The sequence below is a fragment of the Copadichromis virginalis genome, linkage group LG23 (assembly GCF_057382275.1).
Source record: "Copadichromis virginalis isolate Kocher_CV1m ecotype Utaka linkage group LG23, C_Virginalis_male_GT1.1, whole genome shotgun sequence".
In the NCBI taxonomy this organism is placed as follows: domain Eukaryota; kingdom Metazoa; phylum Chordata; class Actinopteri; order Cichliformes; family Cichlidae; genus Copadichromis; species Copadichromis virginalis.
The window spans coordinates 9356293-9369695 of NC_140639.1; the positions used below are offsets into that span (position 1 = coordinate 9356293).

Below are 13403 nucleotides of genomic sequence, written 5' to 3' on the forward strand. Positions count from 1 at the left end.
ATGCTCTTCTTTCTTGTTTAAAAATCATAAGTAAGGGGTAAAAGTAAAGGCTTGAAAAGCTAGGGTTTAATTTTAATGCTGGCTCTTCTTCAGATGTAATTTCACAGCTTGCAATACTTTTAACGTCTACAAATGGAGTTTGGAGTTTTGATGTTGCTGTAAATTTTGAGAAGATAGCATATCACAGATGTGTTGGCCGCCATCACTGATCTGTCCTCCAATAACAAATGCATACCTCCTCTCTATTTCTTTGTACCAAATGCCAAACTGCCCTTTTGCTTTTTTCTAAAAGGCAAAGAGGTTAGAAAAGAAGAGAGGGCATCGCAACGCCCTCAGTGTAGGAATGCAAACAGTGCTTTAGATGATGAAAATGAACAAAATGATTGGTGTGTGTGTGTGTCAGACCTTCCTATACACAGTCTGTAGCGCAGGGTCTAGGGCCTCCTCCATGTGGAAAAGGGGGGGTCTTGTGGATGATTCCTTGATGGGGTTAGGCAGAGCGATGATCCTGCCATCATCTCCAAACCACTTCTTCCCCTTAGCAAATAAAAACAACACAGTAGGGATATGAATACACAGATAATAATATAATAAAACAAAGTAATGAAAAGTCTCTTATGGTAGTTTTATTTTAATGGAGAGAGGTAGAATGTCAACCAAAAACCCAGAAGGTCTTCACTCTAATCAAAATACAAGAAAAAGTGATGTGTCTCCTTAAACTATATTCCAAAAACATGAACAACACAGACTGTTACACTGCTATACACAAACTTTAATATAAGAGCAGTACACTTAGGTCAGACCAGTGGGTCAATATCTTCCCTGAGATGCGTGAAAACCTGGTGACCAACTATAACAAACATCTTACTGTTGTGCTTGCTAACCAGGGTTTCTACTAAGTCATGTGTTACGTGGGGATCAAAAACGTCTTTCACTCAATGACATTAAAAAAAACTATTTTTTTAAATTGAAAATACCTTAAAAATTACTCAGGAAATTTTGGCTTTTTAGCTGATGTTACCTCCTCCATTTTCAAAATCCGATTCTCCAGAATATTCTCATTGGTCAGGGATACGGGAGGCCTTTCCCCTACATAGAGACCCTCATCCTCCAGGTATCGAGGTTTCATGTTTTCAGGCAGTTTGATGGAGGTTGGAACTATGAAAATTAAGCATAATATAATTTTTTCCCATATGAGGGAGGTGCAGATGTGAATTAAAATATTTAAGACATGATATTATATACCTGTTCGAAAGCTGGGTGTAAACAGGAGTTCGCTTTGTAGCTGAAGAAGTTTTTGGTACCCGACATACTCGGCTTTCCTTATTTCCAAGAAGTCCTGGGGTGACTGGTCAATGACAAATAAATCTTCTTGGGTTTGTACAAGAGGAGCTTCTTCACTCTGAGAGAAGGATGAAGATGAGGCAGTTAGTCCATCTTATGCAAATGAAAAAAGGTAAGAAATAATTTTGACAAAAAAAAAAAAAAATATTGGTTGCCCTGTTACCTGGGTTTCATTTTCTTCTTGAATATCTTCATCAACATCTTCATGCTCTTCGTCTTCATCTGTTGTTTTCCTCTGTTTTTGTCTTCTCCTGCTGCTCGTCTCAATCACATCTGGTGGATCGGGGTCAAAGTTCAACGTGAAGAAATTGAATGCTTCTTCAGCTGTCGGCAGGCCTTTTCCTACCTGTATTTGCAAAGAATAAAATGAATACATTAAATTTCATTATACAACTGCTTTTTGTATACAGGATTTCAATCTCAATCCATGCCTTACTTGTCTTGCTGCTTCTCTGAACCTGACCCTGGTGCTGAGGGGTGGAGGGGAGTCCCGTCTTCCAGCTCTGTCTGCATCAGCCTGTGAAACACCAGGAATTAACTTCCACCAATGGAAAGCAATACATGAGCCCAGTTAAGGTGAGATAGAGGCTCACCTCTCTGTCAAACCTTGTTACGGTGTCTCTGTCTCTGAGGCTATGGAGACGACTGGGAAACTCGAGAGAGGCCTCCTTATCCTGAAGGCTCTCACCTTTAGACTGAAATACAAGCCACAGATTATAGAGCAACAATTTCACTCAGATCGTGTGCTGTGTGTGAGAAAAAGAAACTCCATTTACCCTAGCTGCTTTTAGTTTCTCTTCCAAGCGTCGTTTCACAAAGTCATCTAAATGGTGAGTGTGCTGAGTTCTTGAGGTGAGACCTAGAGCACAAAGCACTTGTTTAAGGCTCACTTAAACAACATCAACTACCTTCTGTCAAATTTTGATATTAAATGCTGCTTACATTTGGATACCTGGTGTCTGATTAAGAGTTTCCAGATTTAAATCATACATAATTTTCAGTTCTTTACCCAGGTAAAAGAGTTTTGCTTTTTAAGAATCCTAGGCCATGTGGCAGTCTCCAACCCATATACCGTAGAAAGATTCACTACCATCCTATCATATGCTTTCTCTAGATCCACAAGCAGCAACTTTTGAGCTTCTCTATACATATCTACATTATCAAAGCAAACATAGAATCTGTAGTGCTTTTTCCGTGTATGAAGCTATACTGATGCTCACTGATCACCACCTTCCTTCTTAACCTAGCTTCAACATTTCTTTCCCATAGTTCCATGGTAAGGCTTATCAACTATACCCTTTGTACCTACTACAGTTCTGTACATCACCCTTGTTCTTGAAAACTGGTAACAGTACACCTCTTCTTCATTTATCCCTAAAATTGTCTGGCTAAAAAGACAACCACTCTTTCTCCAAGACATCGCCATACCTCCACAGGTATGTGACCTGAGCCAACTAGCTTTCATTCTCTTTATACATGCCCTCACTTCCTTCTATTATTAACTAAGCATTTGTATGATACGATTGCATATTATCAGCTTTTCTCTCACTCAGAGTTTGTACTGTTAGTTGTTTGAGGTCTCTCTACTCTCCCTTTTTTCCCCCTCCTCTTTCACTGCACCTCCCAAGTGACAGATGGTGGCTTCGTCCAAAGGTTTCTTCCTATTAAAAAGGTGTTCTTCTCTACCAACGTCACTGAGTTCTCACTCACAGTTAAAAATGTTTGGGCTCTCTCAAACAATGTAGTGTCTTTACCTTGCAAAATAAAGTATCTTGAAGTGGTTGTTGCTGTGAATCAATACTATATAAATAAAGTGAACTGAACTGATCTCTAATAGCACGTTTTAATTGCCTCTAGACTATGCAAAGCTAAGCTGCAAAGTTTTTAACCAAACCTAAATCAAGGTATCACATCACACCAATTTAGGCTTTTTACAATGACTCAAAGTATGTTTTACAGTGATTTTGCCTTCTAATCCCTTTAAGAATTTTTGTAACTTCCCCTAAATTCTTCTGTTCTCTACATGACACTTTAATTTTATGATTTTATGACTTGTAGGTTTTATTTTTGTATTAAATAAAAAAATACAAGTTTTCTATATTTGCATGAAACGTCTACTACATATAAAGATGATCATTATTATGGTCTTATAGCCTGGGGAAAAAAACAAACAGTTGAGTACTGTTTTGTGTTGTTACCAGATCACTCATTACTTGTATGATGAAGGAGTAGAGGTACATTTGATTAAGACATAAACACAGACCTTTCTGAGAACCAGTGCGAGATTTCGATAAAACCACTGAATCGTCCGCTTTCTCAGATGGTCCCTCATCTGCACTGTACTGCTGGATGGAAGTGACATCCTTGACATCATCAGCATCACGGGACTTCTGGATGGAAGACTGTTCAAGCAGCTAATAAAAGCCAGAAGCAATCAAAACTGTTAGAATTTTTAACCGTGCCATTAGTGGAATCACAGAAATGAGGTGGATACCAAAAGATTTACCCTTTTCTTTCTCTTCTGTCTCTCAGCTCTTAAATGGCGTTTCAAAGCCTCTCTTTCATCTTCTTCACCGTCTTCAGGCGCCTGGCATACACAAAGATACACTTTATATGGATAGCAGAAAAATGAAAACTTGCATCCAAGCTGGTATTTAGCGCACTAAAGCCGGAAGAAAGGCTGAAGAAGGTAAGAAGTTGGTGTTCAGCAGCCAGCAGGAATGAGCAGCTAAAACCTAGTTAAGGGCACCAACCTCCATTGTAGTTCGTGGGTCCTCTTCACTCAGTTTGATAGAAGGAACCAGAGCCTATCGAGTACAGTTAGATTTACTAAAGCGTTACAAGCTCCCTTATCTGTGCTCCTGTGTGCATTTCTGATGTTGAGTGTGTTCAAAATGAGCCTGGCTCCTCCGGTCATGTTGTGTCTTGTCAGGAAAGAATGACGCTCGCTCATTTAATGCTGGCGGAACTTGACAAGGTAGCTGTCACTTCACAGTAAAAATAAATAAATAAAAATATAACCAAGTTTTCAAAACCTGTGACTTTACCTGGACGTCGTCCTCATTTTTCTTCTTAACTAGAGTTTCTTGGAAAGCCCGTCGTTTCTTATGCAGTTTTTCTCGTATATCACTGCAACAGAAACAGAAATGAAATTGTTTTAAAACAGAAACAAATTAGCTTAGCTTAGCATCTCACAGGCGTATTATTTATGGTTGAGAGCAAAGAGAGAAGCGTTACCTTTTGGAAGCCAGATTTGCGATGCTTTTTCTCAACAATAGTAAACGGTTTGAAATAAAAACCACTACTTTACTGCAGCTAGATATCCATAAGCACCTTTCCCGCAATTATTAGATATTTAACATTAAGCAAACAAATTCCGTTATCGCTGCCTAGTAACGGTATAAACTATTTCTCGACCTACCTTGGAAGACGACCGATGCAACCTAAACTTATAAGCAGTTTTGGATTTCATTCGTCTAGTTGACTGTCAATCAAACAGCTTAGTGACGCGTGAACCCGCGTAGTACGGAGTCCGAGAAGGTACAGATCCGTTTTTTTTGTTTTGCACCGTGCTCATTTAGAATCCCGGGTACAGCGAAACTAATTAAAAAAGAGGTAAAAGAAAATGAAATTAAGTGTTTTTTTAAAAAACATTTTGCCATAAAAACGTCAAATGTATGAACAAATAATATCACAATATAACACTATCTTATGTAGTGTGAAAAACAAAACTACTAAGTTTGTTATTGTCTATTTTTTCAATTGCTTTATTTTTGTGTTGGGATTTTCTTACTATTATTTATTGTGTTGTTGGGTTTTTAACATTTTTTGGTTTCTGGTCGATAATGATTGTCATTACAATACTAGGGAATTTGTATATCAGTAAATTTAATTTCTGCTAAAGTGGACCTGTGATGCTTATTTTCTTACCCTTCCTAATAAAGAAAGAAAGCTTACAGCCATCTGAACAGGAGTCTATGCATTTCTACTATGAAAAACTAAGTACAGTTGTTGATTTATTGATTAATTGATCACCAGCAAGTTTGAGCACCTCTATTAAAGCAGATGTTTTAGCAGTTTGCTGGTCTGGAGCATTCAGGTGTGTGTTAACACAACGCTTCTCAGGTCTACTCGGGACTGGACATCCCAGCAAATTCACCATAAGGTCAGACCTTGAAATTCTCAGAGAAATGGGAAAAAAACCCACTCCATCCAGCTGGTTTGAGAGATTAGGGAACACTGATCTCAAAAGACATAAACATAGACCATAACAAACACAAAAACTGGGTTGAAGACTCAGGACCATGACAGAACAAGTATGGATTTTATGTGGAAGGGGAAAGCCAGGAGAAACCTCTACTCTCTAAAAAAAAGTTGGCAGCATGGTTTACGTTTGCATGTTGGCAAGACTTTTGGTACAGTTTTAGTTGGACAGATGAGCCCAAAGTGGAGATTTGGTCAAACTACACAGCACTATGTTTGGCAAAAAAATCAACACAACATACACCTCATACCTCTTTGGCTTGTCTGATCACTGTAGTCACCAAGTGGACCATGAATTCTTCTGTATTATAGAGTCAAATGTTATACCATCAAGAGTTAAAGCTAGCCCAGTGGCCCAGTCAAAGTCCAGGCATCAACCCCACTGAAATGCTGTTGCATGACCTTAGGAGAGCTGTGCATGTACAAACCTCAATCAACTGAAGTCACATTGTAAAGAAATGTGGGGAAGAATTCCTCCAATATGAGAAACTGATAAAAACAGAGAAAATAATTGCTTCAAGTTGTTGCTGCTAAAGAATGATCCAATAGCTGCTGAATCATAGAGTATGCTTTTCAGAAGAGTCCTGTGAAAACATCTTCACGTGACAAAATATATACTGTTACAAAGCCAGATGTTCCTATTAAACATGGTCAAAGTTTCAAATAATAAGGTCAGTGTACAAGCAGTTCCTGTGAGCCAAAAGTTTAGACTTCCTCAGTTTACAAGGAACAGCCATTCAGAACAAAGTTTTCTTAAACAGAGGGAGAGGGAGTATAATTCAAGCAAAAGTATTATTCAGCAGGAAATTTGCATAACAGTTCCTCCTCCACATAAGCTGTCTAAACTTCACACACAGACACAACCAATTGGCTTAAAGCTCTAAGATTTTGCTATACATGCTAAGGGATCTCGGCTTGCTGAGGAAATAAAGCCTGCTCATCCCTGTCTTGTATGCAGCCTCTGTTTTGGTCTTTCAGTTTGGCCTGCTGTTGCTGTGGACGCCCAGGTATTTGTCACTCCTCCAACATCCCATCCCAGGATAGCCATCGGGCAGTTGCTGCCCTTTTTCTTCTGAAGTTGACGACCATCTCGCTGATCTTACGCTTTGTTCATATTTTCAGCTAGCTTAAGTAAAAAAACAAAACAAAAAACCCAAAACCAATACAAACTCTGGTACACAACTTTATCTTTGATTTTTTTTATTTCAGTGTCTTATTTATTTGTTCACATGATTGTTTCTTCTTTTTTTTTTGTTTGGCTTTAGGGGCCAGGATATAGTTTTAGTTGGTTTTTGTTGCTATCTGAGGTAGCCAGGATTGCGCCATCATTTCCACCACGTCAGAATGGTCTCTACGTTTCATATTATGTTTTTTTTGTGTTAATATTTCTTGCACTAAATAAAGCAAAGGAGGAAGTTCTCCTCTGCAGCTGTTGTTTTTGGAAATATCACCAATAACAAACACATGGCTGGCCTGTTTTCACTTTTCAGCTTTCTATTGTCCAATAACTTTGTCTCACACATGTTTCAGTTTTACTTCTTTTTGCAAATGGAAACATGTAAACCATTATTACATTTCAACAATGTTTATTTGATTCCAATTAAATCATGAACATATAAAGACTTTATCAAATAATATACTTTTAAAACAATAGATAAGTCTCCATTCTAATAATATAACTAGCAATACAAATATTGGTATAAAAATATAGTCTTTATATGTGTGTGTGTGACAGTGAATAGGAGCTTGTGGTTTTCTCTCTTGAGTTTTTCAGGCTCTATGCGTAGTCATCTGCTAGTGTGTCAAAGTAGTTGCTGTCTGCATAGATAAGGAAGCCAGAGAAGAGGCTGTCAGCCCAGCCAGCATCTGCAAATAAACCGTTCTGGTCATGGTAGAAGATTTCCATCCACACCTCGTCTTCTGGATTCAGGTACATGACGGTGGACCCAGATGCCACGTCATGGTTTCCTGTATTGGCATCAAAAGTTTTGATGCGATACTGACCATTCTGCACCAGACCGATAGCCAGGTGTTTGTTGGCCAGTGTAATGTCATAGGAGAAATAATAAATGCCTGGGTATGCACAGATGAACTTGCCCGTCTGTGGGTTGTAGTGTCCGCCTTCATCGAAGAGGATCTTGTTGAACTTAATGGGGGTTTTCTCTGCAGGGTAGCTGCTGGTGATTCCCGCAGAGAAAGCAGATTTAGGCATGAGGCTGCCACATTTGCAGGTTCCCGCAGTGCCCCGCGGTCCTCGTTTGCCCTTGTCCCCTTTCTCCCCGTCGGGTCCTGGAGGTCCAAGCAAGCCACCATCTCCGTTCTCTCCCGTAGGGCCTCGTTTGCCTGGAGGGCCGCGGTCACCTCGTTCTCCAAGTTTACCTGTCGGGCCTACCCTGCCCTTCACTCCTGAAAGCAAAACACAATGCTTGCAACATCAGTCTCTAATTGAAGGATTCAGTTTTACTACTGTTAAACCAGAAACACAGCTCCCCAGTCATTGTCAGGGATTAAGTCAACCTTTGAACAAAGTCACTTGACATTCAAACTGGCTTGATTAACCCTTCGGTGCATTCAGTCAGCACCACTGTCGCAGTAAATACCCTGGAGACAGGCAACATTGTGATTGTGATTGTTTTTTTTCTGCAGGGCTTTTCCTAATAAGTGGCTCCATGTTCAGTTGAAAGTGAATTCCTGTTTCCAGGCATAATGGAAAACACAGGTGAATGACGTTTATTTATCCCTGACAGATTTATGGCATTTCAGACTTCACAGGCTGATATTAGGATAATATTTCTGTTGGATGAGGCTAACAGGTACAGCCCTTCCAAATATTTTGTAATAACATTATGGAAGATTTTCCTATGCTAAAACTGTACTTTCTGAACAATCTGAAGAAGTAAAAAATAGAAATTTAAGCTAATCTGCCTGTAGAAAACCATGGGATTGTTCAGATATACCCAGCTTATAGAGTATAAGCAAATTTGTTAGCATTACTGTGATGCAAAACCTAAAGTTTACTGCAATATATCTACACATTCACACACCTAAACCCACAAGGATGCTTTCCAACAGAAGCAGCTGGAGATTGCATATGACTACCAAGGCTGCATACTGCTACCAAGGAATTTACTTAACACCGTGCATGAACCAGGATACATCAGGATTAGTTTGTGATATTTTGTTGAGAACACCAAGACCGTGTTACACAGTTTTTCGTACTTCAAATTGTTGTGTGTTTGTGAATAAATTCAGATCTAGTACCAGCAAGTCCTTTGCTCCAAATTCCTGGATGCAGATCTACGTATTAATCAGTTACGAGTGGTGAAGCCAAACCACATCACTGGTAAAAGTTTTGTGCAAATCCATCCATAATTTTGTAATCCAAATAGAGGGAAAGAAAAAACCCCGATCCAATCACATAACCTTCTTGGCAGGAATAATAACAAAGAATGCCCAGGGTAATATGGTTAGTGCAGCAGTTATGCCTCTGAATTTCATCACAGTCAAACAATCAATATGTGGTTGAAGTGAAGACTTGTTCATGATAAATGAAGGAGAGATGATATCTGAAGATGATTCAAAGTGTTGCATTTGTACCTTACAGCTTTTTTGTGTAAACTTGTGCAGGGTTTGTGCTCTTGGGTAAGATGGCGCCGATGTGTATGGCTCGCCGTCTGTTCCTCCACGTTTCTGTTTTAATGTTTTTATTTTGTTATGATGTCGACTCCCTGCTGGTCTATGATCGCCAAGTTTTACTTGATCTGTTTTTAAATCACCTCTTAAAACACATTTATTTACCTTGGCTTTTAGCACAGCAGGACTTGTTGATGTCTCTTAATATGTTTCTTATTAATTATATGATTTTTAATTTTAAGATATTTTATATGTAATCTAAACTGTTTCCTCTCTGTTTTATATTTGTAGCACTTTGGTCAACATTGCTGGATGTAAAGTGCGTTATAAATAAAGATGCTATGCTATGCTATGCTATCTGATGTGTGCAAGGACGTGAGTTCTAGACTTAAGGCATGACTTTATAAGTATTAAAAACAATCCTTACATTTGAATTTTTTAAAATTATGTTAGTTTGTGCAATTACTTTTGAGCCTCTGACAATGAGAAGTGTGTTTAAAAATGAATAGTCAATGCAAAATAATCACTTTGCCTCTTGAATTACAGCTAAAGATTGCAGGATTGCAGGGTTTCAATAGTTCTGTGTCTTTGATCATGTAGTGACTGTTTAATTTAAAATTCACTGTAATGGAGGCGAAACTAAAAGAACGATGTCTGAAACAGCACAGTAAGGAGAACAAACACCAGAACTTTTCACTAAAGAAAATCCTTTTACAAATCTGTCTTTCTCATCCACTCAAAGCTACTTCTATCCTCTTCATCTAGCACAGATTTACCTTTGGCCTTTAAGGATGGGTAGTCATTGTCAACTTTGTGGCTCCATGTTCAGTTGAAAGTGAATTCCTGTTTCCAGGCATAATGGAAAACACAGGTGAATGACGTTTATTTATCCCTGACAGATTTATGGCATTTCAGACTTCACAGGCTGATATTAGGATAATATTTCTGTTGGATGAGGCTAACAGGTACAGCCCTTCCAAATATTTTGTAATAACATTATGGAAGATTTTTGCAACACATGCAGCATCTGCTTTAAAATAATCAAACTGTTTACACCCAGGATTTGCCATCTCAAGCTAGTTTAAAAACTATAAAGCTAATTCGAAAATGAGTCTGAGCGACATAAACCACCATTCTAAGGACAGACACATTACAAGCACTAATTAAATGTATTGCATGTGTGCATTTTTCTTTCTCAATCATAAGCTGGCTCCCTAAAATGATCCTCAGAACCTGTGGCAGTAACTGTACTTGATACACTTTATGGCAAAGGTGCACCTTTTTCTTGTTTTTTATTACAATAAATGTTGGCATTTCACACACAGTGCTGTCTGTAATGATCAGATTGAAGGAGTTGGAGACCTGATGTGTGTTTACATTGACTTCCCCTTTATTGTTAAGCCTCCAGTCCTGTAGGAGAGATCATTTAATAACTTTCACACACATCATTTTATCTTCTCTATGCGCCAGCTTTTCACTTCACGCACACACTGGCAGTATTTCTTTATCAGCAGACATAAAGTAATACTGTATCTGTTTCATATTATACCTGTGTCACCCTTTTCTCCTTTTTCACCCTTCCTGCCATCTCTGCCATCTCTTCCTGGGATACCCACATTCCCATCTGCTCCCGGGGGCCCGCTGGGACCTGGTTTGCCAGGCAGTCCGGGTGACCCAGGAACACTGCAGATCAGTCGTGGGGCTTTGAGCTTGGTGTCAAACAACTCTCCCGAGACACAGGGCCACAGACAGACAAATCCCATCAAGGTCCACATCTTCAAACCTGTATATACAGCCAAAAGAGAACATTAATATAGATGTTTGTGTCTCCACGTTAACTCACAAAGTTCCGAGCAACTCTCAAGTTAGTTTTGTGTTTGCAGATGTTTGGGCAAAGGAGGCAGATAACGAACAATAATGAATCAGTGAGTCCAGACACTTAGCGGTCCTATTATATTGATCAGTGCCATTAAACACTCAAAACGTTCTTGTCAGGGTGTCAGACAGAGAAACTGCATATCAGTGAATCAAACTTGTGATCAAATGCAGCATGAGGCCAGATGTGATTTTTGTAATGAGAAGCAATTGCTTCTGATTCCTTTTCACACGCCGATGTTCTCATCCTGCCACAGATTTGCATGTAATAGACTTCAAGCGAAATCTTTGTGTCTGCTCCAAGTCTTGTCTCTTTTTGTGCCAAAACATTCCCGAGCCATGACATAACACCCAGAACAATTTCTGTCAGGGGAACGCGATCATGAAGCAATGGCGTTATACATACATGTAAGAGAGAAAAGAAGGAGACATGATCACACCTCTATTTCTGTAACAGAACGTAAAGCAGGCATTAAAAGCAAAAACACTTAATGGTGATTCTGCATCCTGATGTTCAACATCAAACATTCCACAGCAAAGAAATCATATGGAAACATACCGAAAATGTCTTCCGCTGTGTGAAAATCTTTTGGATTCGCAGATTTGATTATTACACACACACACACACACACACACAGATTTGCCCATGTGGGCGTGAGAATGTGAGTTTTGCATCTGCTGCTTGTCTCTGGTCAGCGGGGGCGTTGGAACATATGTGTCAGGTCTATAAAGAAGGATAATCCCCTTGTCTGCCTTTTCAAAAAAATTTATTACGGCATGTTTTTCTTTGCCTTTACACATTTGGTTTGTCTGTCAATGCAAGCACATTAGACAAATTAGGTGCATACTACATGATGAGCTAAACAGGAAGGAGACACCACACATACACGCAGGCTGCTCTCCTCCTTCTTGTAAGAGTAGTATGTTTTTGATTTTGCGGGTAATGAACTGGCCACAGAGCCAATGTGAGGTCCTGGGAGAGAGAAACCCAGCCCGCCATCTCCAGTCTGCAGCAATGATGTCAGCTTTAGTAAAAACGCTGGCTTTAAAGAAGTGGACAACTGTTTACACACACAGCTGTGTTGTGCATGCAAACACATCCAAACACAGATAAACGCAGTCCTTCTAAGCCGCATTAGTAATATGCGTTATTTAAAAGCTCCTGCTGCATAGCGCTCCCTAAGAGATGTTTATTTACTATGAAGATCTAAAAAAGGTCTTTTCATTCATTTGATCTTCTTGTAAACATGTAGAGCGAGGCAGACTTTGCACCAAAAAAAAAAAGTCCTTTACTGAAAATAAAGGTTTTCATCCACTTTGACCGACAGCTACTAAAGTGTTTCTGATGTCAGAAATAGATGCATGTGAAACAAACACCAGACATTTTAGACATGTAACTTCTTTTCATTGACATTATTGCACTGCAATGCAATCTGACTATACAAGCTTAGAAAACACGTGTGGGTAGAAGTACTCAGTTTTGAGCAGAAAGTTTTCATCACTTTTATAAACATTCTGAATGAACAACGTCTTGTGATAATAAACCAGTAGACAGAGACATTTAATCCATGTTCTTACCCAACACTTGGCAGCTGTTCATCCCCAAACCAGGTCAAACTTCTCACTCTTGAGTGTCTCCGTCCTCCTATCTGCTCAGATTCTCATCTTTCACAAGATTCGAGTCCCCGTTGAACATGTTACTGTCAGACATCTATGTGCAGAGATCAGCTGCTTGTGCAGTACAGCAGCACAAGCAGCAGCCAGGACTCCTTTCAGTGCAACTCTCTCTCCATCCCTCCCTCTTTCCCCTTTATCCACTCCCTTCTTTCTGCCTCATAAATGTCCTAAGGCAAACAGCCATTAGCCAGGCAAGCCCAGTATGTGCATACAGAAAAAACTCCATTATGTCATTGATGAAGACTCTTTTAGAGTGAGACTCCCAGTGTAAAAGTCAGAAACTGGAATCTTCAAGATTAATAAATGACAGAACTCATTTGTGTCTAGTTGACCTCGGTTTTAATTGTATTTCTGACATTTACCCCTAGATGGCACCAAGCACGACATGTGAGTGTGTTGACGGACCTCTGGGATTATTTCTTTGTCACGTTGCTGTGTTGAAGGCAATTTGCTTTACAGGTGGTAATCCTGCTAAATACATACATCATACAAATAACAATATAAGATCAAAAATAAAATGCAAAAATAAGACTATCAAGCCAGAAAATCAAGAACTGACTCAATAAGAAATCTTTCAAATGTTTCTAAGAAAATCTTTTGCCCTCATTACT

The 13403-nt window shown here is 39.2% G+C and overlaps 2 protein-coding genes across 6 annotated transcripts in view; both read right to left on the reverse strand.

The window, feature by feature from the left end:
- cc2d2a (coiled-coil and C2 domain containing 2A) overlaps positions 1 to 4804 on the reverse strand; it is a 21120-nt gene extending 16316 nt beyond the window's left edge. For 2 of the 5 annotated variants that reach the window (XM_085449691.1, XM_085449690.1), the window contains exons 1-12: positions 4582 to 4682; positions 4392 to 4473; positions 4098 to 4151; positions 3851 to 3931; positions 3608 to 3758; positions 2121 to 2203; positions 1938 to 2039; positions 1781 to 1861; positions 1508 to 1690; positions 1246 to 1402; positions 1022 to 1158; positions 406 to 537 (exon numbers count right to left, since the gene is read on the reverse strand). In XM_085449691.1, the coding sequence (XP_085305817.1) occupies positions 406 to 537; positions 1022 to 1158; positions 1246 to 1402; positions 1508 to 1690; positions 1781 to 1861; positions 1938 to 2039; positions 2121 to 2203; positions 3608 to 3758; positions 3851 to 3931; positions 4098 to 4103 (1113 nt within the window). In that variant the 5' untranslated portion in view covers positions 4104 to 4151; positions 4392 to 4473; positions 4582 to 4682. Of the gene's footprint in view, positions 1 to 405; positions 538 to 1021; positions 1159 to 1245; positions 1403 to 1507; positions 1691 to 1780; positions 1862 to 1937; positions 2040 to 2120; positions 2204 to 3607; positions 3759 to 3850; positions 3932 to 4097; positions 4152 to 4391; positions 4474 to 4581; positions 4683 to 4765 lie in introns of those variants that run through there. The other 3 variants (XM_085449689.1, XM_085449694.1, XM_085449692.1) reach the window with 2 other exon arrangements.
- A 2019-nt stretch (positions 4805 to 6823) lies between these two features.
- Positions 6824 to 12876, reverse strand: c1qtnf7 (C1q and TNF related 7). Its single transcript, XM_085448251.1, has 3 exons — positions 12694 to 12876; positions 10790 to 11023; positions 6824 to 8013 (listed from the first exon to the last, which is right to left on the reverse strand). The coding sequence occupies exons 1-3, from the start codon at positions 12713 to 12715 to the stop codon at positions 7385 to 7387; spliced, it is 885 nt and encodes a 294-aa protein (XP_085304377.1). The 5' UTR covers positions 12716 to 12876; the 3' UTR covers positions 6824 to 7384.
- Positions 12877 to 13403: the final 527 nt, after the last annotated feature.